Below are 22,492 nucleotides of genomic sequence, written 5' to 3'. Positions count from 1 at the left end.
CGAGGTTGTTTGTCCCTTGCGCCGAGGGGTGGCCTCGAGTGAGGCGAAGATGAGCTACCCGCTCGAGGGTAGATTCGCTACTCTCGAGCGAGGCGGAGATGCGGAGTGCAGTCGAGGGATCCCGACGGGGACCCTCGAGCGATGCGGAGATGAGTCACCCGCTCGAGGTTAGATTCGCTACCCTCGAGCGAGGCGGAGATTTGTCCAGTGGGCCCGAGAGGGACCCTCGAGCGAGGCGGAGATCGTTCCGCGGGTTCGAGGGGGATGTGAATGGACCGCGTGCTGGACTTCATTGAGTCCTTTCCTTTCTTCTAGATTGGAAGGAAGCCGTGGGCCTAGTTGCCTTAACGGGTGTTTGTGTTTTTAAAAGCGGTCTTAGTACCCCAATTAGGGTGTCCCTAATTGTGATACCCGACAGCAAGCTATTAGTGTTTGAGTGTGTTGACAGCAAACAATGCCAACTGCATGTGGGCCAATCACACTTTACCCTAACCCTGTCACCTTCATCTTTGACAAACTTAATCACCTTCCTCTCAGCTAACCCATATTTGATTATGGCTTTCTTGAATTGTTTCTTGCCATTGAACTTCATCCCCAAAGCAAATTTAGGTACTGCATCCTTTTTGCTAAACCTTGGGTACTAGCTAGCTCTTCTTCCCCCCTCTGCATGACTGCCATCTTCAAATGACTCATTGTCATCATCACTACTATCAGCATAAGGGGTGGCATGACCACCATCTTCTATCACACTGCAGTCACCAACTTGAGTCTTGGGTCCATCAACAAACACATCATCTAACTGTGCAGCTCTACCTGATCTAACCTTCTTCTTGAACACCTTAAAATTCCTGAGAATCTCTTTGGCCTCATCATCCTCACCTGATGTGCAGCTATCTTCAGGCAAGTACTCACTGTCAGAGCTAGACTTGTCACCATTCTTAGGTCCACTGTCACAAACTTTTGCCTTACCCTTGCTAGGGCTATAAAACTCCTTGACAAACTGAATCTGCTTATCAATTTTCTCTCTGCTTTCAGTAATTAATCGCTTCACAGCTGCTGAACCAGCTCCCATGTCAACATCTTCAGGCACTGCCTCTTCCTCCATGCTACCTTCTTCTTCTGAGCCTGTATCACAGCCTAACTCAGCTTCATAATCACTATCTTCTTCTGAGCCTGATTCAGATTTATCCTGTGTAGCTGGGGTCTCAACAAATACATCTGCAACGCAACATTCTTCTGTGCTATTTGCCATCTCAATGCAAGTATTGTCATCCACAATAGCTCGCAGACCAGACTTAAGCTCCTTCCCAGGTACAAGCCAGTGCAAAAGGGTTCCATCGAGTACTACACAATGATCTTTCAAGTGACCTACAAGCTCTGGAAGTGAAACTTTATCTCGATCTATGTATGCCATTGCAACATTTCCACCACAATACTGCAGATCAGACCCAGACTTTATGAACTCCCCGTTGAAATGAAACCTAACTGTGAGAGTTCCCAACACATCCATGTCACTGCTGTGCACAAGAGAAGCAAAAACCCATAAAAACAGGCAATCCCGACCTTGTATAACTCTAATTCCTAAGATCTAGCCCATCTCCTACACTGGAATCGGTTTGCAGCACTCACCGGTTTGGTGCAGCCCTCAGATCTCGAGCAGCATCACCAGCCAATCGCGGATTCGATGAAGATCAGGGCCGCCGTCGCCGTGCTCGCCGCCGCCGTGGTGGTCGCCGCCGCCTCTAGGGTTAAGGTTCTGGAGCGGGTGGAGAAATTCTGAGTGGGGAGGGGCCACAGTGGCCGCGCGTAGTCAAAAGCCCATTCAAGTGGCTGACTGGGCGACGATGTCCACGTCGGACGGGTGACGAGGCAAAAACCGGGGTGGATTCGGCTCAGGGGGAAATTTGTCCGGTTTCGTTAGTTCAAGGATGCATTATGTCTGGTTTTGGAGTTCGAGGTTGAAAATCGGACTCTCGGGAAAGTTTAGGGTTGAAAATAGGACTTTTCCCAAGAAAAAATAAGAAACAGTTGGATATGCTGAAGGCAAAATTTCGAAGTCCTCGACAAAAGTTGAGAAACAGAGCAGCAAAAACAGAGCTGAACACAAACTACCGCCCCACTGTTAGCTGTCACACAGCTACCACGGACCTGCACCTCTACTTCCCTTCGGGGCGCTTCTCGGGGTCACGGCCGACAGCGGGGTCCCCGTGGCCGACGGCCACCTTAGCCACCTCGGTGGCGGGCGTCCCGGGCCTGGCGTTCTGGTACAGCACAAGGTAGCCGATGACGCCGACGATGCCAAAGCCGACGAGCGCCATGGTGCCCGGCCCGTACGGCAGCCGGCCGCGCTGGTGCAGCACCTCCCCGGGTCCGCGGCCCGGGGGCCGCATCGACGCCTCCACGCCCGTTGCGCGCACCTCCTCCGCGCTCATCTTGTGGGTGTCCGCGTTCCGGCGCCACTCCTCCGTGCCGCTCTTCGCCATCGCCCTCCGCCCTCTCCCCGGCACGGCTCGGTCGCCTTGTTGCTACGAGTTTGCCTGACTGCTGCGTGGTCTACTGGCTGGTCTTGCCTTGGCTTTTTGCCGCTGCGAGGCTCGTGCCGGCGAGCTTTGTAGCAAGTTTTATAGATTTCGGCGGCTGCGGGCTGGGAACGTGCGTGAGGTGGTGGTGGGCCTCGCTGCTGCTCGCTGTTCAGCCTATCGGAGAGCGCACAGCGCGTTTTCGCATGTGTCAGTCGGCATTTCAGTCCCGGCTCGCTCGATTATCTCTCCTGCGCTACATCAGCTCTCCGGCCGCTCTTCGCCAGCCATAATAGGTGCAGAGCGAGGTGGCGTGAAGAATGGCACACGTAGGGGAGGCAGGTGTACGCTGGAGGAGACACGACCGAGCGGTGAGCCGCGTGGGGATGGGAGGAAGAGAACGCTGCGATTGTTTATTTTGGGAATCGGAGAAGAACGCACACGTATGATGCATCGTTGTGCGGACCCTTGGACACCTCGTTTCTTCGATCCGTCTTTACTTTAGGTCGGAACATGGGATCATCCGTCCAGCTAGTGACGAGGGACGTAAATAGTGCAATGTGGTCCAGGGGCGACAGTCGCGAAAAACGTCATCTAAAAGCAGAGCATAGCACAGTATACACCCCATACATAGAGTAGGCATGTGAGATCTCAAACAAAGAGATCAGACTATCAGAGTATGTAACTGCAAAATCACATGCTTCTCTTCTTTCTCAAGTGTAAGGACCAAACAAGAAGTACGCGGTTTGTGAGATGCTTACAAGAGAGAAGCAAACCACTAGGTTCCTGTTCACTACACTGGAGTATCGTCAGCAAAGAAAGGCAAAAACATCTTCCTAACCTCAACAAAATAAAATCGATATGCCCATCACAGAGCACCCAATGGCTACCCAGGGGCTAAGGCGTTCACCTGAGAAACAAATAGCAAATTCATTATCTGAAGCATATTGATAAATGTTAACAATAACATGTAGGAAAATACATTAAAAATATTCAATGGTGCCACCTTAACACTAAAGTGCAGTCTCAAAAAACCATACACAAGAAGATCCTATATAAGACATGATCATCTAAACTGTTGCCTCAGCTCGACACTCTTTTTTTTTTTGCGAAAGGATGAGGATTTCATTAGATTTGGATAACAGTACATCCCCTCCCCGGATACAACAACAACCTGGAAACAAAAGAAAAAAGCAAAAAAGTACAAGGGCTTCTTTGCAAATCATTGTTGCTTCCAGGTTCTTCTCGGTTCACCGCGAGGTCGCATCGAACTGCCGCTCGCCGCCACCGAACTGCAGCTCGCCGCCGACCGCCGCTTCCTCCTGCTGCCACCACCAAAGCGAACCAACACATGTAGAGCCGCAAGAGCCGACGACCCAGATGCACTGAGCCGTAACCAATCCGCTGAAAGACCATCGGCATCCGCTCCGGTGAGAACCGCAAGAGCAACAGTCCGCCACCGCCGGCGAGGCCAACGGCCGGAATCCAGATCCCGCAGACGGGGAGTACTGGAAGCTCCCACCCCTTTGCAGAGATGAAGCACAAGCCGGCGCCGGCGACGAAGCCACCCGCCCGGAGAACAGAGATGACGCCGCCGCCGCCCAAAGACATCCCGGCGACCCACCTCAAGCCAAACCCCAAGCAGGGGATGGGATCCACTCCCGACTCCCCCCATTATTAGAGCAAAAGCAACGCACCTGGCCTCCTCCGCAGCAGGGAAGTCGACGAGCTCAACGTCCCAGCCATGAATGAGTCCCGGCGAGCAAAATCCCCAATCTGGCATCGACGCCGAAGGGGAACACCTCCTCCCTCGACCATCGCCAGAGCCGACGCCGTCATCGCCGCCGCCGACGCTGAAGAAGGGGAGGGGAGCCAAAATCCTAGACGGCGAAAGAGCATTCGCCGCCGGGAAAGGGGAGCACGAAGACCTAGCCCTAGATCTACTGCTATACAGCTTCACCCGCCGAGGGGCCGGGCTCCCCTCTCGAGTCCGTCGCCGGAGAGGCGCCAGAGGAGAGGGGGCCGGCGGAGCGGCAGAGGAAGGAGTCGCCCTCGAAATCGCCCAAGCAAAACTGTAGCAAGGGGAAAATTCGAGTGACTCTCAGCTCGACACTCAAGACAGTAGAACTCACAACAAATTTCACATACAGAAGCACGCATAAAGTAAATCACAGCAACGAGAACAGTACCAAGAGTTTCACAAACTCATAATCACCAAGCCAGACTTCTCCGTATCCTATGGCTATTCTGATTCTTATTTTACTGTCATCAAGTTATTAGGCATTATTGGAAATTGCCATAAGATATGTGTGAGATCTGTCAAGGAGCATAAAAATGGCTAACCTGATATTCTGAAGCTCTCAAAGGCTGCTTTGTCAAAACATGGATTAATCCAAAGTTCAAGACTTAACTGCTGTCCTATGTGGGCACAAAATAGTATTTACCATCTACCATAAATTCATTTAAACACTGGGAAGACCTTCAAAATACCACAAGGCACTGGACATGCCAATCTGGTGTATCCATTTCAATCGTATACAAAAATAAACAAACTTTATCTCACAATTTTTACAAATCTGTCTCTGTTTACTGCTACACGTGACGTTTCCACAAGTATAAATTCTGTTATATTGGTTGAATAATCCTTGAGGAAAACGATTCGTGGCATATGAGAATTCAAATATTCCTTTTCTTGATTATAATATCTTGCAGACTATTGTGCATTGCATAATCTTGAAACACATTTCCCAGTAATGCCAAATGACATGCTGAACAGAAATAATTGGCACAGTATTACACTATTACTATTACTCGGTTTTTCATCTACCATTTTTATGAAAATATTTACGATTTGTACATGTTATGTTGACTGTAAAAAAATAATTTTTTAATCTTCACATTTATCCCCCATTGCAGTAAGCGAATAACCACCACATTTTGTGGCCTGTCAAGTAAGCACTACTTTCATAAACACTAGTTCTTTAATGCTATTTTTTATCACCATCAATTCACTGACTATATCATTTCCTTTGGCCCCCTAACTGAATAACAATGCCACCAGTAATGGGAGTATTTGGTTGGAAATGTCGTCTCCAAGACTCAAATGGCATATATTTGCAAATCGAAACCAACTTCTAGCACCACCCAATTTGGAGCAGGAGGTATGAAACAGCACAACACTTAAGGAATCATACTGTGAGGCATGTGAAGGGCAAATGCATTATTTGCAGCACAGGTTACATTTGTTTGCAAATAGAACAACAAGATACTGAGCAAAATAGGTAGAGGTTACCTATCCTAGCAGCCTTCCAAAAGAAACCACGAAACCTGCATAGAAGATGTAAGTAAGATGATTAGCGAAATGTATGCCTTCTGGAGTAGAAAGTATAAGTCAGCTCAAATCAACAAACAAAACAATAGTTAAGGATAATTTTGCAATGTGGGCAAATGGAAATTAAACATTTGTAAACTAAAGATAAAAACAAATGGTGAATCTAAATAACCTAAGATTAGAGGTTGGTAATGAGGTCCCGACAACACTGAGTGAAATAATTAGCATATCTGCTCAGTGCAGCTGCCTCTCTGAGTCTCTGTTCTACATGTTCCTTACCCCTGGCCCCAATATGACTGCCCTTTATGCTTAATTAAGAAATGGGGAGCGCCTAAGCAGTGAGAAGAACAGCATCATAACCTCCCTCGGTAGCAATGGATTACACACTCATGAATGCCCAATTTAGCCCAATGTCGAAGTGTACAATCTCGATGCAAGTATCATTTCAATGTCATTGCTTATTAGTTCAGGAAAAAAAAACAATCGGTACAATTATAGCAAAACACTATATAATGTTTTTAAGAATTGCTATAAATCTAGTACCTAAATTTTACTTTAAGTGTCAAATGCCTCTTGCTTTCTTTAGAATAGCTTGGAGATTGTATCTAACTTTCCCCTGATGTGTTTGCAACTGTGTATAAAGTTGATTTACTACATGAAATCCGTATAGCTTTGTACACAAGATTACCATTGAGTCAGATTTCAATTGTGAACAAACACAATCCAGGTTGATAGAGATTCAAGATAAATTCATGCTGATAAACACATTAAGAATTAGGATTTTTGAACCCTCTCTTAAAAAACAATCTGATTTAATTTCTATTTCTTTCTCAAGATATCTAATATCCAGTACAAGCCCAACACAAACCTTTTTTCTGATCGATTTCCCTTTCCAGATTTCATCATAAGAATAAACCTACTTTTAACCACTGTACTATGCAACAATATTCCTTGAGATTTTTTTTATAAAAAATATGAGTATGAATGAAGGCGCACCCTGTCCGGCGGATGAGGAGAGAGGGGAAGTGCATCTTGAGGTAGGTGCAGGTGCAGATCAGCAGCAGCACCACCGTCAAAAACGAGTGGAAGTTGAACAGCGCCGACTGCATCCACCAACAACGCCGCCGCCGTTATCAGGCATGGAGGAGGAGGGAACATGACTAACAAATCCACACGCGAGTAGGGCTCAGATCAACATAGAGATTCCGTGGCGTTACCATGGCACCTGACGAGGAGGTGGAAGCGGACGCCGAAAAGACACGGTGGCGGCGCCGGTCGGCGGAGGCTCGCAACGGCGGCCAACGGAGCAAGGCAAGAGGAGCCGGTTTCCTGGTTCTTTTCTTCTCTTTCTTGTGTGCGAGCGTGGCCTCGATCGGACGGCTGGAATTGTGTCTCTGCGTTGGCCCTCCGGAGCACCTTCGCCTTTTGCTACGTGTTTCCGAGAAAGGTGTTGCCCCGCACATTTTTTGCTAGCTGCTCAGCTGCAACTTTTTTGTGTGAACTGTATTAAGTGTTTCATACTAACTGTGTGTTTGCAATAATATCTGAGAAACAGCAATGTTTCTTGTGAAAAGAGGATCGGGCACTTACAAACATTGCTTGTATATACCCGCAAAAGAAAAAACATTGCTTCCATAATCAAAATCTGCTTCTATCAAAAAGAAAAGGAGATCTGGTCCTCGTAGGCGTAAGCATCAGGTTTGTTTTGGAGCTCTCTTCGTGATTCATCGGTTTGTTTTGATTCATCACTTTTATTAAGCGCATGGCTACAAAACAATTTGATCCACTATTCTCCTTATTTGGATAAGTATAGCTAAATTGTTTGGTAGCTACGAATTCTGATCATAACATATAGATATGTAATCTATGGCTATATAGAACTTTAGGGGCTGTATTGCCATACTTTTATAATATGATATTGTTTTGTTATAGATATTTGTATGTCTAATATTAGGATCACAGGATCACGTTAGGGTGCGCAAAGCGCGTCAAATGTTCTAGTTTGTATGAAGGAGCATGCCACTTGGAAAAAGAATGGTGCTATGACTATACTAGGGAGAGGTTACATTGTGGTGACATTCTGTGTGCATGCATCATCAAAATGACACGTCGTTTAAGATGGATTGTAGCATAGAAGATTCAGGCCTATTTTTCATATATCTTTCAAGATATTCATATGGGATTTCCTTTTTTGAGGGGGGGGGGTTTCCTTATTTTAGGTTGAGAAACAAATGGGTTAGCAATTTAAGCTATGTTAATAATAAATTTTAATTATAAAGGATTGTGGTGTTGCCGGCTTAAAGCTTAAATTGCTTGCTATCTCTCATTACAGCTTGGTGATATTTTAAGAATCGACAGCATCCACTAAACGTTGCTTTTCACGTTACCAATAATATGAATACAATAAAGTTATAATGTATGGTGACAATACAGTATTTGTAAAGTTATACTCCCTCCATGCTGGTAAAAGAAGTCTTTTAGGACAAGGACACGGTCTCCAAAACATAACTTTGACCCTTTATTATTATAAAAATATTTATAGAAAAGTGAGATATGTATACTTTTATGAAAGTATTTTTCAAGACAAATCTATTCATATAATTTTCACATTTGCAAACTCAACAATTTTAAAGTTATTGATGATTTATATTCCCAATGTTTGACCCAAAATATGTCCAAAACGACTTCTTTTACCAATACGGAGGGAGTAATGTATGGTGACAATACAGTATTTTGTTCACCATGTAATCCATCTCCCGAGCCCCCTTGCTAAACTTAGATCACTCCCCACAGTTCTTAAACTGCCAGTAAGCGCGCCAAGCGCAAAACCTTCCATCACCGGCTTGCCCCGGCATCAATGAAAGTCTAATTCAGGTGGGGACTCATCGTCCCCCCCCCCCCCCCCACCCCCCGTGTTGCCTTGAAAAAAAATGCAGTATTTGTAAAGTTAATTGTCCATTCCGTCTAAGATAGGGTCAGGAGGTCATTAACAGCATGCATAAGGCCTATATTAGTAAGCATATAGGACCGATCGTAGGTAGCATGTGTTGGTGTTTTGCTTTTTGCTTATAAATACTGTAACATAATCAACTGTCAGCAATACGTTGTAGTCTAGCTGGTTAGGATACTCGGCTCTCACCCGGGTTCGAGTCCCGGCAACGGAAGTTTTTTTGCCTTTGTTTTGCGTCACAGTTTAGTCTATTAACCACCGTTGGGCTCGAGTTGACCCCCTTTTTTTTTTCCTTTCCCTGCAAACCAGCTTTATCAGCAAAGGCCATAAGCTTCTTGCTTCCTTGATACGCCCGTTGCTTCCAGGGCATCCATAATTCCATATCCATATCCTGGTGATCTTAGCATGCGGTGGCCTGCAGCGATCGGGAGGACTTGAGCTGTGAAGGTCACCCGCAAATCCAAATCGAAGCAACCAAAAGCGGGTGCTGCAGATGGGAATGAACTAGCTTATCGTCATCACGGATTCAGCGACGCCACATTTCTATATGTTCATGCCCCGAAGGTCGGCGGCCAATCACGCCGTCCACGTCGTCCAAAATGATTTCCACCGTCCATTCCGCGATACACGGTCCCTGTTGCCTCCTCCTACATGCCTTGTTTGGGTAAAAAATATCTCCCAACGAGTGCGCTTCTCTCTCCATGTCCGAGCTCTCTTCCAATCCGGCGGCGGCGCACCCACCCCGGCCAGATCCGGCCGGCCGCCGCTCCTCCACCCCTCCCCGCGGCCGGATCAAGCGGTGGCGCCCGCAGATCGGCCCGTGGAGGCGCGGATCGAGCGGCGGCGGGCGGAGGCGTAAGCACGGGCGCGGCTGGAGCTGGGCGAGCGGGCGAGCACGCGGGAGGCGAGCAGCGCGGAGCACGGCGCTCGGCGCGAGGCCGAGGCGCGGGACACGACGCGGCTGGAGGTAGGGCAGCGCGGCTGCGCGCGACGCGAGGGCCCATGGTTGTGGCGGCGGCGGCGGCTTCAACATGCACGAGCACGCGCGGGCGGCGCATGAGCAGGAGGCCGGCAGGCGCGGGGGCGGCCAGCGAGGCTTCGCGTGGGCGGACCGAGCCAGCGGCGCTGAGCAGCTTGCCCACTCGGCAATCGCTGCCTCGTCACCACCTCCCTGCTCCTGCTTGCCTCCCTCGCCGCCTTGCCTGTGGCCGCCCTCAAAGGCACACTGAAACGAACCGGGTTCCCAAAAGGGCAACCCGACTCCCCGTATCGTCGTGATAGTCCCTGGATCAGTCGCTATCACATACAGAACTCATTTCATGCAGAAATCACAGTCATACCAGCGATTACAGAACATTCATGGGTTTATTTTATTATAGCATTCGAGATAATAGTAATAATCTCCGAGTACAAGCCCGATGGGCTAAAAGAGGTGCAAACAGAAAGCGTAACGGTAACTAAGACTTCATGTTGGTCCTCCTCTGGGAATCTTCTTCTCCAAAGGCATCCTTGAGTGTAGCACGCCTTCAGTCGTACCACCCGTCATCGTTGTTATCGTACTCCGAGTCATACCCTGCATCTATCCAGTCTATCCCCAAGGTTGGGATAGGTCCACGTCACCATTCGCATGAAGCAATATGTGGATGCATTAAGGTAAAAACAATGCCAAGGAAGAGGCTATGGTTTCCTATGCAAGCATTTATAACAAGTCATCCATTCACCTTCAGACGCGGGCAGCTCCGGCACTCCGGACTCCCGGTCAACTAACTTCCGCTACAACAACCACCCAAGTTCGGTGCGGGAACTCCCTCTCTCCGCACCTCAGCTACTATCCGAGCAGGAAAGTTGACTAGAGGGAGGTAGAAAAGTATATGTGGATCTAACTACTTTCGTGGGGCCAGATCGAGAGTTGTACATGACCGATTACACGGTTATACGTATAGTTTTCACCCTGCAGGGGTTGTACACCTGTACCCACTCGCCCCGAATCCAGCCGGCAAGCAACTCCGACTATCTCCGAGGCACCAGTCAACGAAACTAACGGCTACGACACCATCCTACTCCCGGTCTGGGGCACGTCCTCCCGCAGTAGGTCGTCTGGGGCTGTGAAGCTATCTAGAATGGAATCTCCATGTGGATCCTGCGATCGGGGGCGATAGGGTCCTGCCCTCTCCCCCTGACACTGAAACACTATCCTCCTGCAGTAATGGTGCCGTGCATAGCTAGCTCGGGCTGGGTTCCCCCTCATAAAGGATAAGTGGTGTGAACGTTTGACATAGTTCCTTCACTAGAGCCACAAAGTCAAGTCCTTAATCCCGCAAGGGCGAGCGTCTTCGTCCACAGTTTGCGTTCTGTAAACACGGTTCGCGATCGGCACCCATTACAGGTATCGCCTCCTCAACTCCTCAACTCATGTTCCCACGGGAACAGCCTTGCACCCACCACAGGTGCTCGTCACCCATCACAGGTGCTCACAGGGTCGTGCCCAACACACAACCCCTAGCTCCCGATCCTAAGGTCGGAGAAAGGGTCCGCTCTCCCCGCTGTAACCTATCCCCAACTCCTGTATATGTGGAGGCATCTTCCAGCACGCAAGGACTATACTATATATATATATATATTCCCATACCCCAATCTCACACACACATAGTAGCAATAGCATACATCAACAATGATAAACATGGGAAATAAGGAATACGGTAGTAAATGGTTATGCAAGCTCATCTCAACACTCAATTTGTGGGCGTAGCGTGTCTAGCAAGCAATGCCTAATAGGTATTCAAAACATGGATGGGCGTGAACCTGGGGTCTCCTCGTAGTGCTCCTGGAAGTCGGGGTAGTCGTAGCCTCCGGTCTGCTCCTCGGCGTCAAGTCCTAATCGTAATTACGGGAAAGTATAAGGGTCCAAGTGCAAAAATGCACAAAACTCCTCAAAAGAAGATCCAAAACACAGCAACTCCTACTCTAACACTAAGGTCATGATTTTAGAAGAATTATGAAACTGATTTCATAATTTTCGGAGCTACGGTTGATTTATTATCAATTTTCTAAGCCTAAAAGCATTTCTGGAAATAAATAAAGATTATCGGAAAACATAAAAGAAAATCAGTGACACATGGCAGCCTCTGGGCGTGCCACGTGGCATGCTGACGTCAGCATGACGTCATCAGGGGGGTCGGGTATGATGACGTCAGCATGGCCCCATGCTGACATCATCGTTGACCAAGTCAACATTGACCCGGTCAATGGTCAACGGTCGTCGGTCTCAGGGGGCCCACTGGTCAGTCAGCGGGTCTCACCGACAGGTGGGACCCGCGTGTCAGTGCCGTGAAAAGAAAAGAAAAAGAAAGCGCGCGTCGTTGGGCCGAATGTCCTCCTGGGCTTCTCTTCCTCCGTGGCCTTCTGGGCCGAACTCGGCCCGTCCTCTCCTCCTTCCTCTTTTTCTTTTTCTTCTCTCCCCGCTGCGGCTGACAACTCCGGCCCACTTGTTGGCGACTCCTGGATCCCGTGCGGCCTTTTCTCGATCCGGTGCGAACTCTAGCGCGTGTGTGCCTGTGTGTGTCTTGTGTGTGCTGGGCAGGCTCGCCACGCCGCGAACGCGACGTCGCGGCTTGGGCGCGGCGACGTTCCATGGCAACGGCGGCTCGGCCTGGCGTTCTAGCGGGCAAAGGCGGCCCATCCTTGGGCGTTGGCCCGCACACGCGTGCACTAGCTAGGGCCAAGGGCGCGGCCTTCGGCCAGCGCGCGGGCATGCTCGCCGGCAAGGCCCTGGCGAGGCCATGGCGCGCCGGCGGTGGCGCGGTCCTCCACTACGAGGCTACGGCGGCGAGGTGCAGGCGATAGGAGGGCCAGGGCTCGTTCTTGGCGGTCCAGGCGCGGGAAAACGCACGCGCGCGGGCACCTGAGGTCCCAGGGCCGCGGCGTGGCCGCGCTTCGCATGGCGGCACTAAAGGTTCGGCGGGTTGCGGGGTGAACGGCGGCGCGGCTCGTCGGGCTCCTGCAGGCGTGCACACACAAGAGGGAAAGGGATCCCTAGGGCTGTCTAGGGTCGGCTCAGCGGCGGCCAAGGCATCGCTGGCACAAGGGGAGGATAGGCGCGACGGAACGGCGGCGCTCACCTGGCGGCTCGTGGACGAGGGGCTCGGAGCGGTGGCGACTCGGTGCAGGTGGGCCGATGCAGTGCTGTGCAGCGCTGCAACGTTGGCGTGGAGGTTCGGGTCGCCAGCGTGGGGAAGCTCCGGCGGCGGGTCCTTCTCCTTCCTTTCTCTTCTCCCTTCCTCTCCTCCTTGCCTCCTCTGTTTTCCTCTCTCCTGGCGGCGGCGGCGAAGGGGAAAACCCTTGGGTGGCTACGGTTTTCGGGGTGCGGCCGTGGGGGTTTTATAGGCGAGGCGCTAGGGTTTAGGGGTGACCCGGACGTGGGGGGAATGGCCGTGATGTGATGGCCGGGCCGGCGCGCGACGTGGCAACATCAGGACTTCGCGGTCGAGCTTTCGTGCGCTAGGGGAAAGGGTGAGGCGCGCGCGGCAAGGAATCGGGGCCGACCGCGGGGGCAGACGCGGGCTTCAGCAGGGCAGGCGGCTGGCTGGAGATGCGCTCCGTGCGCTGTCGTGGAGCGCCGCGGCGGAAAAGCAGGGGAGCGCGGGTGGTTGTGAGGAGGAAGGGAAAGCTGACAGGCGGGGCCTGCCTGTCAGTGGCTCACGGCGGCGAACGGGCGTGGGGAAAAGGGGTAGCGGGCCGGGCGAAGCAGGCTGGCCGGGCCTCGCGGGCGTCCGCGCGCGTGGGCGCGCGCGACCGGGCCGCAACGGCTGGTTTTGGGCTGGACGGGGTGGAAAGGTGGGTTGGGCCGGCTAGGTTAGGTGGGTCTCAGCCCGGTTTAGTTAGTAGGCTTAGGTTAGCCTTTTGTATTAGATTTAAATGGTTTTAATTCAAATCAAATAACACACAATTCAAACAAAAACCATTCAGACGAATTTGAAACAAGCAGAGGCAATTAAACTCCAAATCCAAATGTGGCACACTAACATTTAGGTCCTTGTGTTAGAATTATATTTTAGATTCTAAGAATTTGGGAAAGAATAGCATTATCCCTTAAGTGATCCTAGCTACTAACACTTCCACGCAAAAAGTTTTTGAAATTTTGTATTTTGAAGATCATAACATTCCGTAAAATTACGGGATGTTACACACACGACCGCCGCGCACGGCCAGCGGCGCTCCCCACGCGGCGGCGGCGGAGCTCCACATGTGCGCGCAGCGGCGCAACCAGCGCGGCGGCTCCAGAGCTCGCCGCCCGTGTTGCCACCGCGCCTGCGCCAGCCGCCGCACGCCAATCGCGCCGCCTCAACCCGCAGTTCCCCGGCCGGCGTCGCCTAGCCTCGCCTCCGTCCGCGGCTCGCGTCACCTCCACGCTCCCGCCTGCCACCGCTCGCGTCGCCTCCGTCCGCGGCTCGCGACCTGCATCCCCACGGCGCTCGCGCCGGCCGCCTGCTGCCGACGCTGCTGTCCCTGACGCCACCGACGTTGCGACGCCAAGCAGGGCAAGACGGCCGGGCGCGCCTCATCCAGTCCCTCCCCTCCTTGACCTCCCTCCCCTCTGCTCCTGCGTTCCCAAGGGCCGCAAGCCTCGCCGGCCGGCCGGCCGCGGCTGTGGGGCGGCGCGCGCGGATCCACGTGCGGAGCATGGAGGCGGTGCAGCTCTGGCCGCAGGGAGTGGCGTGGCTCCGACCGCTCGAGTCGTCGCCGTCGAACGAAAGCCGAACGCCCTTGCTCATGAAGATCCAGGTGGCCGGACTCCGCAGGTAAGCCACGAGAGCATAAGCTAGATAGCTGCCTGTTTTAGGTGTTCGAAAGTTTGTCTGTGTACCTTATTTGCTTTTCATTTTTCCCCGCTGCTGATTCACATACTATATGAAAACTAAATTTAAAATTAAAACAGGTACGAATTAGGAATTGTCATGAACATATGATCCAGATTTTATTATATTTAACAGCTACTGTCCAGTGAGCATTAGAGCTCAATTTGTTTCTAGAAATTTGAGATGAGGACTAAAGTTCAACAGGTCTGTAAAGGTTCCTACATTTTGTTAAACATTCCTACCCTTTTCTTGCAAGAGCGGTTAGTTTATGTCCAGGTATGGTACTGTTTACTATGTTGGCATACAGCGTACATTTCCAAACATGGCTACATGCACAATTTGGAATGTCTAGGCACTACTACAATCAAGGTAAGATATTCTAAGAGCACGCCATTCATGCTATGTTCATATACTTCATATGGTACTGTTGTCCTGGCAATAGTAACTTCGCCATTTTGGCTGGCCAAGAAAGTATCTGTACCATCTCAAAAAAGAACATATTCTTACATGAGAGTTGAAACAATGGTAGGCTGAGAAAATGGCTGTAGAGATCAATGGTTGTTGAAAGTGCAGTGATGATTGTGTAAACTTTGCCATTTTAACTCCTTCATATACCAGATAGAGAAGAACTAATAATTTTAGCTTTGCCATTTAATTAGAGCAGGTAAGCATCTTTCTGCTTGCTGCCCTTTACTTCAAACTATGATCAAGAAAAGATATTCATAGGTCATACACCCTGGATGTTTTCTGCCCTTTACTTCAAACTAAGATACATGTACTATCTCTGTTTGTACATATTTATTTATATATGCCTATCCCTCTACATAGCTGTGTACAGTACATGCACATACTATACACTTTGCCAAATGGAATCAAGCAAACAAACAGTTTACGCGCGCGGACTGCACTCGTTCTAGTGTTCGTAGCGCTACCAGCCTACCACTGCTGCTGCGCTTGCGGCCGAGTCAGTAATTTCAAGCTGGTGTGAATCGGCTCGACGTGCAACTTGCGTCTTGGATACCCTGCCGCCGACTAACCCGTAACGCTCCAATATGGCCCCTGGCTCCACAGAGTCCCTTGCGGCATGCTCGGCACCTGCACACGACGACGGCGCACCCGGCGGGCGCAGCGCTGGGCCTCCACTCCACCCCACCGTTGCTTTCGCTCCGGAGTCCGGGCCGAGACGACCGACCAATCATCACCCGCCCGGCCCTGTTCCGCCACCGTTGACGACCAATCGACGCCCACAACTCCCCCAAACAGCAGCAGGCAGCCGCAAACAGGGCAGAGCGCGCGGGCCCCGGACGGATCTCCACCGGTGACGTCACCCCCACCCCGGGCCTCTCACCCGGCGCCACCTGGCCACCGGATAAGATCTGCGCGCGCCTACGCACACGCTGACACGCGCACATCCATCTCCTCCCTCCCAGTCCCAGCCCCAGCAAGCCCCCTCCCTCCTCTGAACGAGGGAGCCGCAATAGCAACCACTTATTTAAGTTAGGTCATGTTTGTTTCTATCAGTTTTTTTAGCTCCTATCACATAAAAAAAATCTTACCATTTAGAAATATTAAATAAGATTTATTTATAAAACTTTTTTGACAGATGGGTGCTAATTTGTGAGACGAATCTAATAAACCTAATTAATCTATGATTTGCTGCAGTTGTACTATAGTAACCATCCATTAATTACAGATTAATATATCTCATTAAATTCATCTCGCAATTTAGCCCCAAGGTTCTGCAGTTTGTTTTGTAATCAGATTTTATTTAATATTAATAAATATCAAAACTCTCTTAAATGTGACATAGTCTGAAATTTAGCCAATGTAACCAAACAACCTTAGCCGCGCCCTGCGTCCCAGCATCAGTCAGTGCATCACCATTCATCGCCCCTTGCCTTGGCCGGCCCCGTCCTCCTCCCCTGCCCGATTCGTTCCTCCGTCCACGCTCGCCTGCTTGCTTCGTGGAGAGCTCGTGAGATAAAGAGAGCCTGAGAGCGGGAAGGAGGGTCCATGGCGGCGGAGGAGGAGGAGACGGGGAGGCCCCGCGCGGGCTACCAGCACGGGCTGCCGTGGGTGTTCAAGGGCAGGCAAGGCCGCGACCTTCCCCTCTGTCCGTTCCGCTGTTCGCACTGATCGTTGCGCGCGCAGGAGCCTGGAGCCCAGGCGAGTGACCGGTGGTTTGTTGTTGGCTCTGCTCCGGCGAGCAGCGCGCTGTACCAGCTGCATTTGGTGAAGGCGTCGACGGCGCGCGCCTTCGTGCCCCGGGACCTGCGCCTCGTCGAGGCCTTCGGCTACACGCTCGGCGGCATGTTCCTCGCGCGCTACCACGACAGCCCCGCCGGCGCCTTCGACGAGGTACGCGCACCACCGCACGCCGCCGCCAGTCTCCACCGGCCGGGTTCGGTTGGTTCATCTCTCCCCTCTTTTGCGCCTGCAGCTCGTGGTGATCGCCGGCATTGTGTGGAACCCGCCGACCTCCTGCGCGTGAGTACGCCGCCCTTCTCCCCTCCCCTCCCGTCCACCGCAGCTTCAACCGCCTCCAGGGCCAGCCTCCGGAGTCCGGATTCCGCCGCCGCTCGCCTCGCCTGCCTGGGTTCAGTTCGGCGGACGTGGACGTGACCAGACAGCGGGCGGCATGTCGGCTCGCCGACGAGGCCAGGCCAACTTGCATTAGAACCCCCCCCCCCCCCCCCCCCGAAAGCTCGCGCGCGCCAGGGCCACCGGGCGATCGAGTCCACGGGGATAAACATTAAACAAACCGACCCCCCCCCCCCCCCCCCCCCACTTGGGTGTTGGGGTGGGGTGTACTTGATCGCACGGACTCTCTCGCCTCGCGGCCGCGGCCTCCAATGATTCGCGGGGATCCGGGGGCTGGGTCGGCGCCCGGGTGCGCCGCACCGGCTGGGCTCCGCGTGGCCAAGTTGCCGTCGCAGCTCATCTGCAGGAATAAGCGCATGTGGCAAACAGCGGCAGATGGAAAACGCAGGCAGCATAAGCCAGCTGCTCCTGATTCTCCACACACACTGAAATCTTCTTTTTTCTTTGAAGGATAGTTCTTTTTTTTTGCTGAAATCCAGGAGTGCTGCTTCAGCGAGTGGCTCCTGCGTTGTCTGAATTGAAACTCTGAACCCTGAACCTATTCTCAGGTGGGCTGCCAGGGTGCTGGTGAACAGCGTCGAAGCCTGCCGGCACGGCCGCAAGGTGTGCCACTGGAGTGGAATCCCCCTCCGGTCTCTCTGTAGTCCCATTGTGTCCTTTTCCCCAACCAATTGAAGTCATTGCCGTTCTTGCAGGAAGTAGGCCTCCCAAGCCATGTAGCTACATTCTCAAAGGTACTCGAGACAAACCCTTTGCCAAGTTGAGCATTATTGCAATACATATTTACATTAGAGGCTTGGGTTTGATGCGTGTTTGTCGATCTTCATGAGACTTGAAACCTAATGCCTATCACATGAACTTGCACATGGGGGACAGACGGAAGCCTCTGCGCTCGGAGACGAACCCTTGGCGAAATCGAACGGCATCCTGAGCGTACTCGGAATAGGCTCGACCGCCCCCAAGCAAGAGAACCGCCGCGAGATCGAGATTTCCGAGACCAAGGGCTCGTCCACTAAGCATCTGTGCAACATCAGCATGCCGCTTACCGGTAATTCGACTCCTCGTATCTGGTTATAATTCATCTGTTTTACACAAAATAGTTGTTAGGCTCTGGAAGGCTTTTACTTTGCTTTCCTTAGCCTTTTTACTTGATAACTTGCCTGAACTTTTCAGTACAACATAACACATGGAAAAGGTAGGTCTTGCCCAGCTTTAGCAACTAGTTACTATTCAGTTATCCTAGTCCGTACTGGAATCTGTAGTCACATTTATCTTGCTTCATCACTGAAAACCTGCGGATGACAGACACTTTGAGATTTCCAAAATATCTTTCGGAATGACATCTTCCTAACCTTATCCTTTTTCCCTCTCTCGAAATGGGATTCACAAAGCCTCACTTTGTTGATCCAACGCTTTATTTCACTTTCTGATCATGTGAAGTGACAACAGGATCACATAAGCACCACAAGTGGATGGGTCCGGCAATCAGAATGTCGCTTCCAAGCTTCAGGTTAGGTGAAACAAACAGGGTGGCCTCCACAATTTCTCAAAAGAAAAACTGCCAGCTCCCATAAACATGTAAATAAACATAAAGAAATTAAATGCTTTACGTAGCCATGCGCAGATTTAACTTGAGAAAGCATAAAAACCTCGTCAAAATACATATAACATTTCTCTTCGATACTGCGGAACATGAACATGGCTTACTTGTTCTGCAAATTTCAGTGGGCAGACTAAGGACCATCCTGATCTTCTCAAGTACTCGTGCAAAGTAGAATGCAGGTGATGGCATGAATATACTCTCTGGACCTCCTGAGATATACATTGATGGCATAATGTTTATTTCTTTAACATATAAGTAGAGTTCCCTTTCTAAGTAATTATTTTCTTGCACAGGGTGCGTCCTGTAAAGCCTGCTAGGATTTGGAATCCAAGATCCTCAGAGCAACAGGAGTGTTCTGATGGCGAGATTAACAGCGTGGGATCCAATGTCTTAGCCGACTCGGATGCGCAAAGCCGGAGCATTTCGGTATTGCTGTCAAAGCCCATCTTCGCTATGGAATTCAGCTCCCTGAGGATGCACGTCGATGCTCCGAAGATCGTTGTTCCACAATGCAAGAAGAAGGAGGTTGGATACTCAAGCACTTAAATCTGAATTCTGACGGTGCTGTGGTGCATGTTAAAAAAAAAGCCAGGAGTTTTGACCGTGTTTGACCCGGTTGCTTGATAAGTTCAAGGAGTTTCTGGTTGCTTTTACCACCGTAAATCTTTTCTTGATTTTATTCTTGGCACTGCTTTCTTGTTTGTAAGGGTGCTGTACGTGCAACCTACTTGCTGAACTCAAGTTGGTAATAGCTTGATTCCTTTTGCAATGAGTCACAGAGATAAATAACTTTGCCATATTTGCAGTGATGCATATGCTGGATCCAAAACAGAACAAGTTAAAGCAGAATGAAGAAATGGCCCCTGAGCCGCTGGGGTAAAAGATTGATCTCCCATGCTTTGTCAGTAAAGATGAACATGACTGAAGAAAGGTGCAATGTTCAGAAGCAGAGAAAAAGTGAAATGACAAGATTGACAGCGAGCTAGTTTCTGATAAACCAGAGCCACACTCACACATGACAGATCCTGCAGTTAGTTCTGAACTATTCATGGAGCTACGATGATATAGTCAGATTAGTGATGATCAAACCACGGCAAGAAGCTATCAATGTCGTCGAACTGGTAGATGCAGGCCAGTTCATCCGGTTCCATGATGCTCAGAGGAACAGGAGACATGGGAGCGCAGACGATATCCATGACACTCTCGCCGGTCTGATCACAGGCCCGTGGTGGCGGCGGCGGCGGCGTCTGCTCGATCTTCACCGGTCCGCTAACCGGGACCGCCGGGATCGGCTGAGCGGCAACGACCGGGACCGGCGGCTGCACTGCTTGCACAGGCGTAAGGCCGGTCAAGACGGGCTTGGCAGGGCTGGGCCCTGCCGTGGAGTCCTCGCTGCTGTAGGAAACCAGCTGCAGGTCCCGCGCCGGCGTCCCGGCGTCGGATGACGTGCTGCAGGCCGGGCGGTTCCGGCAGCGGTAGGCCGCGGCCGCGGATGTTCTCGCCGCCGGGAACTTCTTCTTGAGCGAGCTGTTCCAGTAGTTCTTGATAGCGAGGTCTGTCCTCCCGGGGAGCTGGGCAGCGATGACGGACCAGCTGTTCGATGAACATATAAAGCAAAGAAACTGGCAGCATATCAGTGATGGCGATTAACTAGCAAACATCGCTTAGTTTCTTTGCACTAGAAGCAGAGCAAGATGCAGTAATAATCTAACACTACATTTGATGTAACTGAACTTTTCAAAAAAAAACATTTGATGTAACTGACATGAAACCTCAGTTCGATAGAACAGCAGTTTGGTTCATATGTTCGATCTGATCAGTGATTAAAAGGTTGCAGATCTTGCAGAACATGATCAACAGGAACAAGGGAAAATAATAACTAACTTCTGAAGAAAAATACTGGAAATCAGTGGCGTTAATGTGCAGGTTTGCTTGTCGGTTGCAGTTGACATGGAGAATGGGTTCGTCTCAGAGTTACCAGCTCCCCATCTTGCTGTACATGTCGCAGATGATCCTCTCCTCCGCCGGCGTGAAATTTCCGTGCTTCAGGCCCGAGCGGAGGTAGTTCAGCCACCGGGAACGGCAGCTCCGGCCGCACCGCCGCAGCCCTGCATTGAAACATAAGAATGAACTTCGTTAAGTCATCATACCACTATCATGTCAGATATGAGTACAAGCTTTCCACAGTTTTCACAGCAACATGACCGCTGAATCAAGAATCACAGTGCTAGAGACAAAGGTGATTATGCGTTTCGTTTGACTAAGATAAACTAATGAGAGCACTAAACGTTGAACATGATGAATGAGAAAAAGTATTGCATAATGCACATACGTTGCAGCTTTTGTGCTAAATAATGCACATTCAACTGGTACTACTACAAATGTAGTACTAGTGCTCATACAGCCTGTGCAGAAGAACAGAGAACTAGAAAGTTTGGACTTTTGGGACAGATCATTTCCAAGACAAAGAAGCAATGATACCGCATTTCAGGGAGGTTTGTTTCCTTTTATTTTTTTAAAAAAAGAAATTGGAAGTACACAAATGTATCATTTTATCAGCTATCTCAAAAGCTCAAAATGATTGGTTATGGGGTTCAAAATTACAAACCTAAAGTGTTGGACAATGCCTGCCAACTGCGGCCAACGCCATACTTCTCAATGTGGTTCTTGATCAAGGCATCCTCTTCCTTGGACCACTTCCCCTTCTTCATCATCTCCCTCCTTTTTTTTGTCTATTGTACTAAACTCTCTCTATTGGATAGTAGATTTTTGCTTTGTCTCCCAAAGGGGGACAGGAATTCAAAATGAGGAGTACAGTGCCCAATTTATAGTGCGGCAGCCCTGGTACGGTAAAACACCTAACGCGTGATAATCTCCCATTGTTTACTGTGCGGTGAATATATTCCTTGCTTTCTTGTCGTTTTATTGCTTTGTCTTGTATTATATCCAACGATTCCTTATTCTCAGGAATGGGAAAAGAAAGTGGGGTGAAACGAAAGGGAAGGGTAAAAGGAACGAAAATTTCACAGCATATGATGAGGTTGCAGTCTTACAATGGTTTTTTTTTTTTGAAAGACAGTCCTACAGAGGTAAGGGGAAAGGTAAAAAAACTAAGCGATTGAAAGGCATCAACAAGTATTTCCAACCACTGAAAGGCATCGCTTAGTTACAGTGCATTTTCACCTTCAGAATATTTACTTTGCATTGCAGCTCTGGATTTGTTTCACCAAGTTAATATGCTGTATGACACACTCGTCAGTGCTCTATCTTCTTTAGGCTCTAAAGGATACTGAAGGGTTGTGTTGGGTGATGCACTGATTAGCTAATTGTAGATTGGTACAGCTGCAGCTAAAGGAAGTATTTTTCAAACTCATGGGACACAGATGTATGGGTACTACAACGGAATGCTCCATGCTGGTTGTTCTATCTGGAGAGATCATGGTTTTAAGGGCCTTGTTGGTACCTGACTATTGCTATCAATAGATAGTGCCTTTCATATATTTTTTGTATTGGACGACCTGAACTCACGTCAGAAGAAGTAGCCTAGTCCTACCATACCTTTTATATTTGATACTGCACAAGTAGATAATGCCTTTCATATATTTTTAGCTCTGTTCCTTTTGCAACCTTTAA

At 50.1% G+C, this 22,492-nt stretch overlaps 4 protein-coding genes across 5 annotated transcripts; 1 reads left to right on the top strand and 3 right to left on the bottom strand.

Moving 5' to 3' along the window:
• Positions 1-2,015: 2,015 nt before the first annotated feature.
• LOC120687838 lies at positions 2,016-2,584 on the bottom strand. The gene has a single exon (XM_039969910.1). It carries the CDS (start codon positions 2,481-2,483, stop codon positions 2,157-2,159), a length of 327 nt encoding a protein of 108 aa, XP_039825844.1. The 5' UTR covers positions 2,484-2,584; the 3' UTR covers positions 2,016-2,156.
• A 579-nt stretch (positions 2,585-3,163) lies between these two features.
• LOC120691765 (protein kish-like) lies at positions 3,164-7,295 on the bottom strand. Its single transcript, XM_039974953.1, has 4 exons — positions 7,068-7,295; positions 6,847-6,953; positions 5,812-5,846; positions 3,164-3,429 (listed from the first exon to the last, which is right to left on the bottom strand). The coding sequence occupies exons 1-4, from the start codon at positions 7,068-7,070 to the stop codon at positions 3,362-3,364; spliced, it is 213 nt and encodes a 70-aa protein (XP_039830887.1). The 5' UTR covers positions 7,071-7,295; the 3' UTR covers positions 3,164-3,361.
• Positions 7,296-16,529: 9,234 nt separating this feature from the next.
• LOC120689786 (protein NEOXANTHIN-DEFICIENT 1-like) lies at positions 16,530-20,663 on the top strand. 2 transcript variants are annotated; one of them, XM_039972185.1, is made up of 10 exons: positions 16,531-16,745; positions 16,866-17,013; positions 17,096-17,142; positions 17,805-17,859; positions 17,952-17,990; positions 18,133-18,304; positions 18,706-18,766; positions 18,982-19,038; positions 19,153-19,384; positions 19,666-20,663. In XM_039972185.1, the coding sequence occupies exons 1-10, from the start codon at positions 16,669-16,671 to the stop codon at positions 19,666-19,668; spliced, it is 891 nt and encodes a 296-aa protein (XP_039828119.1). In that variant the 5' UTR covers positions 16,531-16,668; the 3' UTR covers positions 19,669-20,663. The 2 variants fall into 2 exon arrangements, with proteins under 2 accessions (XP_039828118.1, XP_039828119.1); XM_039972184.1 differs by lacking the exon at positions 19,666-20,663 and having other exon boundaries at positions 16,530-16,745; positions 19,153-19,648.
• On the bottom strand, positions 19,933-21,573 carry LOC120688837 (MYB-like transcription factor EOBII). Its single transcript, XM_039971201.1, has 3 exons — positions 21,468-21,573; positions 20,838-20,967; positions 19,933-20,452 (listed from the first exon to the last, which is right to left on the bottom strand). The coding sequence occupies exons 1-3, from the start codon at positions 21,571-21,573 to the stop codon at positions 19,933-19,935; spliced, it is 756 nt and encodes a 251-aa protein (XP_039827135.1).
• Between the last annotated feature and the right edge of the window lie 919 nt (positions 21,574-22,492).

This window comes from Panicum virgatum, chromosome 9N (assembly GCF_016808335.1).
Source record: "Panicum virgatum strain AP13 chromosome 9N, P.virgatum_v5, whole genome shotgun sequence".
NCBI lineage: Eukaryota > Viridiplantae > Streptophyta > Magnoliopsida > Poales > Poaceae > Panicum > Panicum virgatum.
Note: the sequence above shows the minus strand (reverse complement) of the source record. Positions and strands in the feature narration are given on the sequence as shown.

Bases quoted from the DNA above. Each gene is read 5' to 3' on its own strand.
- LOC120691765 (XM_039974953.1), bottom strand. The intron at 5,847-6,846 runs GTGCGCCTTCAT...TCTTCTATGCAG, and splicing joins CTCCTCATCCGCCGGACAGG to GTTTCGTGGTTTCTTTTGGA. The intron at 3,430-5,811 runs GTAACCTCTACC...TTTGTTTCTCAG, and splicing joins TTGGAAGGCTGCTAGGATAG to GTGAACGCCTTAGCCCCTGG.
- LOC120687838 (XM_039969910.1), bottom strand. From the start codon at position 2,483: ATGGCGAAGAGCGGCACGGAGGAGTGGCGCCGGAACGCGGACACCCAC.
- LOC120688837 (XM_039971201.1), bottom strand. From the start codon at position 21,573: ATGATGAAGAAGGGGAAGTGGTCCAAGGAAGAGGATGCCTTGATCAAG. The intron at 20,968-21,467 runs GTTTGTAATTTT...GTTTCAATGCAG, and splicing joins GGCATTGTCCAACACTTTAG to GGCTGCGGCGGTGCGGCCGG. The intron at 20,453-20,837 runs GTAACTCTGAGA...TTCATCGAACAG, and splicing joins TACAGCAAGATGGGGAGCTG to CTGGTCCGTCATCGCTGCCC.
- LOC120689786 (XM_039972184.1), top strand. From the start codon at position 16,669: ATGGCGGCGGAGGAGGAGGAGACGGGGAGGCCCCGCGCGGGCTACCAG. The intron at 17,143-17,804 runs GTGAGTACGCCG...ACCTATTCTCAG, and splicing joins AACCCGCCGACCTCCTGCGC to GTGGGCTGCCAGGGTGCTGG. The intron at 17,991-18,132 runs GTACTCGAGACA...CATGGGGGACAG, and splicing joins ATGTAGCTACATTCTCAAAG to ACGGAAGCCTCTGCGCTCGG.